This window comes from Propithecus coquereli, unplaced genomic scaffold (genome assembly GCF_000956105.1).
Source record: "Propithecus coquereli isolate 6110/MARCELLA unplaced genomic scaffold, Pcoq_1.0 Scaffold314, whole genome shotgun sequence".
In the NCBI taxonomy this organism is placed as follows: domain Eukaryota; kingdom Metazoa; phylum Chordata; class Mammalia; order Primates; family Indriidae; genus Propithecus; species Propithecus coquereli.
This window is the reverse complement of record NW_012148775.1, coordinates 526,528-534,441: the sequence shown is the minus strand read 5'-3', so window position 1 is coordinate 534,441 and position 7,914 is coordinate 526,528. Positions and strand designations below refer to the sequence as shown.

General features: G+C 45.2%; 1 protein-coding gene across 3 annotated transcripts in view; it reads left to right on the top strand.

Annotated features, from left to right (window-relative positions):
• Positions 1-7,914, top strand: part of WSB2 (WD repeat and SOCS box containing 2) — a 23,492-nt gene continuing 15,578 nt past the window's right edge. The window contains exons 1-2 of one of the 3 annotated variants that reach the window (XM_012650194.1): positions 1-93; positions 6,449-6,617. In XM_012650194.1, coding sequence (XP_012505648.1) covers positions 81-93; positions 6,449-6,617 — 182 coding nt within the window. In that variant the 5' untranslated portion in view covers positions 1-80. Of the gene's footprint in view, positions 94-6,016; positions 6,618-7,914 lie in introns of those variants that run through there. The other 2 variants (XM_012650195.1, XM_012650193.1) reach the window with 2 other exon arrangements.

Below are 7,914 nucleotides of genomic sequence, written 5' to 3'. Positions count from 1 at the left end.
GGCGCGGGGGCGGCATGAGGGCCCGCGGCCCGGGGGGCTGAGGCGCCCGCCGCCTGCCGCGGGGGCCGCGCGCGTCCTCCATGGAGGCCGGAGGTGAGTGGGGCCGGGGCGCGCCCGTTACCGCCCCGCGGGGCCGAGGCCCCTTCTCCCCGGGGAGGGGGAGGTGACCCCGGGGCGGGCTCGGCCGGGCGCGGGGCGGGGCCTGGCCGCGGCGGGGGCGTCCGGCCTGGGCGGTCGGCGGGGGTGCGCGCCCGGCGCCCAGCTTTGTTTCACTTTCGCTGTCAGCGGCCGCCACCCCGCTGCCACCGCCGACAGGACCCGGGAGATCCGGCTTCTGCCGGAGGGGACCCCACCCCCGGGACAGATGGGGGCGCCCGGGTGGGACGCAGGGGGCGCCAAGCCCTACAAGGGGGATTCCCCTAGGGGGTGCGCGCCCAGGTGCCAGGGGACACGCTCCCAGGTCTGGATGGGAGTCAGCTCTGCCCGTATAAGCTGAGTGATCGTGACTGTGGACCAGCCACTTAGCCACCCCCCGCGACGTCTCAATTTTGTGTCTGCAAAATGGGCTGATGATAGTACCCGCCTCAGTGGGTGGCTGGGAGCTTCCCAAACTTGCCTGTTCATAAAAATGGGGTCTGGGGTCCTTGTTAAAACAATGTATTTTGAGCCTTTCCCACTGGAGACTAATTCAGTGGAGGTGTGGTGGCGCGGGGGATGTGTCATCAGGCAAGTTTAGGAGACACTGATGCCTGTGGTACTTGCCTTTATTCTTGTGGATTGCCGTCACCATCAGAAAACAGCGGGGAAGTCAGAGAATGTTGGATAGCCTTCAAGCCAGCCCAAAAGAACGTACAATCTGAGTGCCTCTTATGCAAGGGCAAAACCTCAACACATCCTTCCGGCTTCTCCCTTCCAGCTACCTTCCCCCTGAACCCCACTTACATGGAAATTTGGAATAGATTTGGCATTTATTCTGGGAGTCCTAACTCCTGTAAGTACCTGGAGTTTAAAGGCAGTTTCCTGAGGAGAAATTCTCAAAAGAGGTCAAGGCCCCTAGGGCTCAGAATTTGTTCCGGAACCTTTTTGTGTGTATTCTTGCAGTGAAGTTCAAGCTTCATCCTGATCTGAAGGATTCTGATTGCTGATGACTTGTTATTGTGGGTGGGTAGGTTGAAATCAGGGTATTCCCTAGGGTGGTGTTACTTTTTAATTTAGGAAATGACATTTCTTTGTTTGCTGAAGTCAGGCATTCAGTAAAAGGCAGCTCTCTCTCCCTTCCCATCCAGATAAGGACTTTCTTTTCAGTGAGTGTGTTACCCACAGAATTCTTTTTAAATGGCCCCTACTGTCTTCATGGATCTTATGTGAGTCTTTTTATAGCTTCCGCTGTCATTTCCATTGACTCCCTATAGTTAAATCTGAACGCAATCTGTAGCCTCCCTTTTTAACAGGAATCTGTTTCCAGTTCTGGGTTTTTCCTGATGATTGACTACTTTGTTTTGGGGGTATGGGTAGAACTGTTGATAGCTGCCAAGCTACTGTAAAAAAAAAAAAAAAAAAGGCCAGAGTTTTACTTTCTTTTCGAACTGAATAAAACCCATTGTAAAGGAAATACAGTGGGCAACAGAAGCAATCTTCAGAGCAGTGATTAGAATTCATTTATTCATTCAACAAATATTTATTGAGTGTCTGCTATGTGCCAGGCACCCTCTAGGCCAGGGCTGGCCAACAGAAATATGCTGTGAACCACATACGTAATTTAAAATGTTCACATTAGCAAAAGAAACAGATGATATTAATTTTAAGACTATATCTCTTTCAACCCAACATATCTAAACTATTGTTTCAACATGTAATCAAATAAAAAATTATTGCAATGTTTTTGATTCTTTTTTTGTACTAAGTCTTCAAAATCCTGGTGTGTATTTTATGCCTAACAGCCCGTCTCAGTTCTGACTCTCCACGTTTCAAGTGGTCGGTAACCACGTGTGGCTAGTGGTCATCTACCTTATTGGAGAGTACAGGCCAAGAGCAGTGAGCTGATAGGCGAGTTCTGGTGGGTTGGGGAAGGGATAGAAAATAAATACATAAAAGACAAATAAGCAATCGGGAAAATATCTGTGAGTGATGGTTATAAAGAAAATTAAAGGGTTAAAGGAAAGTGAATGAGTCATTTTAGAGAGTGGGGCCAGGCAGGTCTCTAAGAAGGTGACTTGAGAATTGATCCCTGAATGATAAAATAGAGCAACCAGGGAAAATGCTTCCCAGGCAATGGAACCGCTAATGTAAAGGTCCTGAGGCTGGAAAAATTACGTAACTTCCTGCCTCCTGAGGTCATAGCTTCCATCTCTGTGTCAAGGTCAATTGCCTTGCATAGAAAAGGCTCATAATAAATATTTTCCCATCCGGTCTAATTGGCCAAATACAACCCATTGTTTAATTAGAAAACCCTGATCCAGGCGGGGTAGGGAGATTGGGGAGATGTTAGTCAAAGGACACAAAATTTCATTTATAGAGGAGGAATAAGTTCCATAAATCTGTTGTACCTCCTGGTGACTATAGTTAATAAATAACAATGAATTGTACACTTGGAAATTGCTGAGAGTAGATTTTAAGTGTTCTCACCACAAAAAAATGGTAAGTATGTGAGGTAATGCATATCTTAATGAGCTCAGTTGAGCCATTCTACCATGTATACATGTGTCAAAGCATATGAGCCATTCTACCATGTATACATGTGTCAAAGCATATTGTATAGGCCGGGCGCGGTGGCTCACGCCTGTAATCCTAGCACTCTGGGAGGCCGAGGCAGGCGGATTGTTTGAGCTCAGGAGTTCGAAACCAGCCTGAGCAAGAGCGAGACCCCGTCTCTACTAAAAATACAAAGAAATTAATCGTATATAAAAAAAAATTAGCCGGGCATGGTGGCGCATGCCTGTAGTCCCAGCTACTCGGGAGGCTGAGGCAGAAGGATCGCTTGAGCCAGGAGTTTGAGGTTGCTGTGAGCTAGGCTGACGCCACGGCACTCTAGCCCAGGCAACAGAGTGTGACTGTGTCTCAAAAAAAAAAAAAAAAAACCATATTGTATAGCATAAATAAATACACTTTTTATTTGTCAATTAAAAAAATCAAAAGAGAAAACCCTGATCTATGTATAGGCTTTTTAACCAAGAAGGGCCACTGCAAGTATAATCCCAGATGAAGCTGCATCCTCTTGGCTCTAATTTTTTTTGTTTGTTTGTCTTCAGTTCTGCACTAACTATGGCTTTTCTAGCAGCCACGTTTATTTTGGGCCCAGACTCCAATAGACAGGAGTCACTGGGTTTCTTCCTCTTTTAGCTCCTGGATTCCTGAACCTGAAATAGCAAGAGATTAAATCCCTAAATCACAGAAATAGAGTGTGAATTCTGGGTAGGGCTCCTGTTTAAGAAGCATTTCATGTGAAATGTTTGCGTAAGCATCACAGTTTAAGGAGCTTTCTTTCCTTTATGTTTAAAGAGGTATATACCATGTATATTTATTCAACAAATATGTACTGACTGCCTGCTCTCCGCCAGGAACTCTGCAAGCACTGGGAATAAATATACAGGGTCCCTGTTCCCCTGGAATTGATGGCTAGTAGGGGTGAGATAGAAATTAATCAAATGGTGATGAGTACTATGAAGAAAATAAAGTGAGGAGTTGTGAAGGAGATTGACTAGGAGGCAGAGAGAGCTCTCTAAGGAGTTGTCACATGAGCCAGACCTGAATGAATGGAAGGCGCCAGCCTTGGAGAGGCATTCCAGGTAAAGGGAATAGCTAGTGCAAAGGCCCTGAGGTCGGGACTAGCAGAGTATTAGAGGGTGGAGAGGAGGCCAGTGTGCTGGAGCCTGGGGTAGGAAGAGGAGATACACAAGCCCAGGTGGGAGATGAAGGCGGGAGGGCAGTTTATGTGGGACCTCAACAAGGGCAGGGTGAGGAGCTTGGGTGTTATTCAGGAGTGGTTGAAACTGATCACTCTGGGAGGTGAGGGGCCAGAGCAGAGGCAAGGAGAGTGGTAGGAAGGCGGCCTAGATGGCCAGGAGAGATGATGTTGCATAGATTAGAACAGTAGCCATGGAGATGGAGAGAGGTTAGATTTGGCAAGTCTTTTGGAAACAGACTTGATAGGACTTGCTAATGGATTTGGTTTGGGAGGTAGAGAAAAGAGAAATTTTCATCCAGGTCAATTAAAAATGTTCCCCCAGATCAGTCAATGTCAGTTAATATTTGACTACATCTGGATTTCTCAACCTTGGCATTGTTGATATTTTGGGCCAGACGATCCTTTGTGGTGGGGGCTGTCCTGTGCACTGTAGGATGTTGACATGCATCCCTGTCCTCTGCCCACTGGATGCCAGTAGCCGCACCCCCAGTCGTGACAACCAAAAATGTGTCCAGATGTTGCCAAATGCCCTCAGGGGCCAAAATCACCCCTCATGGAGAACCCCTGGGTTGCATGAAGAAGACATCAACAGATTAGGGCTTATGTCACTATAGGAAAATATCTAGAAATAATGAAATTGAAGAAAGTGTTGAGGGATTGCTGTATAACATGGAGAGACCTGTTTTGGATGTAAAATATAAAGCATGTCTTACCATGCAAATGTTCACATCCACAGGAGTGTGCTCATACAGGCGTGCGATTGTGTAAGTGAAAGGATCATACATGGAAACATGTACAGATTTCTAGGAGGAATTACCTGGGTCTATAAAAACACCCACTTAGACCTGATATTTTAAAACCTAGATTTATACATAGAACCTCTAACAATGATAGTCTTTTTACAAAGGCTTGATACGATTCATTAAAATTCTTTTTAAAGACAGAATTTTCAGCAACACTCCTATTTTATTAAACAAGATATACCTGTGTATTTTCCTATAATGCATGTATCAGAAAATGTTTTTTATATACACATGTTTATATGCATCTATACCACCTGTTTAACTGAATCCAAGAGAATATGGACTGATTGTGTTATAATTATGTATTAATAGCACAGAAAGAAATACTGCCTATTTAACTATGAAAGTCGTTGTAAGATACATCCTGATTTCAGCAAGATCAAAATGTACAAAGACGTGTAAAGATGTGTCTTAAAACGTATGAAATATGGGTTGTTTAAATTAGTATCTATCTGGTAACTGCCGTAAAAGGGTGAAAGTCTGGAACTACTAAAGGGAAGCATACACATCAGGAAGTGACCTCATGCAGGATGGTAGCCAGTTTTTATATTAGCATGTTGCACAATCATAGTGGTCAGAAAATTCATTCTGAAGGCCTTTGACTTCTGAGCTTTGTCGGACTTTTGTTAATCTCCTGTCAGAGAAGAGAGTTGAACTAGGAGCACCAATCCAGTGCCTGCTCTTTTGCAAGATGCGGTGCTAGGCCCTGGGAGAAAGATTCAGTTATCCTGGTGCTTAAATACTGGTAAGTGGGGGAAGGCCGAGGGAATTTGATTAAGACAGGAGAGTGAAATAAACAGGGTGGAAATGATTTCCATTTTGATATTGTGAGATCAGGGTGCCCTTCTTAGTTGTGGATCTAGGTGGGATTTCCATAAGCAGAAAATGAGTGCAGGTGTGAGTGTGAATGAGCTCCCCTGGGCACGTCAAGGAGCCTTGTGTGGCCGAGAGCGCCATGCAGGGAGGTGTGGTGTCAATCAGGCTGGACTGATAGGCTGGGCCAGAAGGTGCGGGGTGACAGGCCTGGGCTCAGTGGCTTTTATTGTGTAGGCTGGTGGGAGCCTTGGAATGTATTTGAAAGAAATGATGTGATGTGTGTTTCGGCTTTGGCAGGATATCTAGGGGCAAAGACCCACTGGAGACTAGCTAAAGATTTGGGCAAGATGAGATAAAAGTTTAAGCCAGGACAGAGGAGATAGAAACAGGAGAGAGGGGAGAAAGGAAATCAGCACCTCTGAGAGGAAGCAAGGTTTGGGCCTTGCCCATGGGTAGGGTGCTGGTGAGTGAGAGGGAGCCTTTGAATTTCATACAATCCTACTTTTTTTTTTACCTGGTTCCCAGAAACAGGTTCTTTTGAAGAGACCTTAAATGCATTGAAAGGCCTTGCTATTTTGCAGCCTAGGCCTCATAATCTGCACCATCTAGAGTATTCTTGGCCTGCATATCTCCTCACTTTCTTTCTCTTCAAGCATTCATAGGAAAACGAGGCCTCCATTCACTGGGTTCACCAGCACAAAGGTTACTCTGAGTCATGGTTAACCAGCAGTGGGGAGTGCCAGGACTGAGAAACCACAGTGGAATGTGGCCTGTGGCTACTGTTACTGCCCTAGGTCATTTAAATGACAACTCCCTCTGGGGTGCTATAATGTTGCCCTTTGCCATGGGGAGGCAGCGGCTTTCCTGTGTCTGGGTGGTCGGGGAGTGAGGGTGCTTGTTTGAAGCATGCTGTCTCCCGCCCCAGAAGAACCTCTGCTGCTGGCCGAACTCAAGCCCGGGCGCCCCCACCAATTTGATTGGAAGTCGAGCTGTGAAACCTGGAGTGTTGCCTTCTCTCCTGATGGCTCCTGGTTCGCTTGGTCTCAAGGACACTGCATTGTCAAGCTGATCCCCTGGCCGCTGGAGGAGCAGTTGTAAGTACTCTTGCACCTGGGCCCTAAAGGGAATTTCTGTGATGGGGGACGTTGGCACTTTCCCAGGTTTCTCCCCATTCTTCTGCCATCTACCTGCCCAAGAACAGAATAGGAGAGGGAGAATGGCTGAACAGTTTAGCAATCGATCGAGAGAGTTTCTGGAGCCCCAGGTTCTGTACACGTGAAAGTCAGTTCTATCAGGATTATGTTAGTCCCAAGTTGATTTTTTTTTAATAGCTTTATTGAGATATAATTTACATGCCAGACAGTTGGCACATTTAAAGTGTACAGTGGTTTTCAGTATATTCACAGAGTTGTGCATCTGTCACCATAACCGATTTGAGAGCATTTTTATTACCTTAAGAAGAAACTCCATACCCCTTAGCTTATATCTGTCAACTCCCCTAGTTCCCCCTACCCCCCAACTCTCCAAGCAACCCCCAATCTGCTTTTCTTTCTTTTTATTTTTTTTAGTTAAAAAATTAAAAAAAAATTTTTTTTTAAGACTAATCAAGTGTAGTAGTGAGAAGGAGGGGAAAATAGTAGAACAAGGAGTTCAATCTGTAACTGACTGTTAACAATCAAGTGAGATAACGCGTTACCTTTGGACCAGCCCCTAATCTGCTTTTCATCTCTATAGATTTGCCTATTCTGGACATTTCCTACTAATGGAATCATACAATATGTAGCCTTTTTTGACAGCTTCTTTTACTTAGCATCCTGTTTTCACAGTTCAGCCATATTATATATCAATACTTCATTTCTTTTTATTGCCAAATCATATTGCATTGTATGGAGATGCCGAATTTTGTTTACGAATAATGCTGCTGTGCACATCTATGTACATGGTTTTGGTGGACATGTGTTTTCTATGTTTAACCATTTGAGGAACTGTCAGGCTATTTTCCAAAGTGGCCGCACTATTTCCCACCAGCAGCATATTTGGGTTTCAAATTCTCCATATCCTTGCTAACACTTGTTATTGTCTGTCTTCTGGATTATAGCCTAGCCAACCTAGCGGATGTGAAGTGGCATCTTTGTGGTTTTGATTTGCATTTCCCTGATGGCTACTAATGTGGAACATCTTTTCATGTCCTTATTGGCCCTTTGTATACCTTGTTTGGAGAAATGTCTATTAAGATCCCTAGCCCATTTTGAAACTAGGTATTTGTCTTTTTATTATTGACCAAGTGTAGTTTCTTTTTTTTTTTTTTGAGACAGAGTCTCACTCTGTTGCCCGGGCTAGAGTGCCGTGGCATCAGCCTAGCTCACAGCAACCTCAAACTTCTGGGCTCAA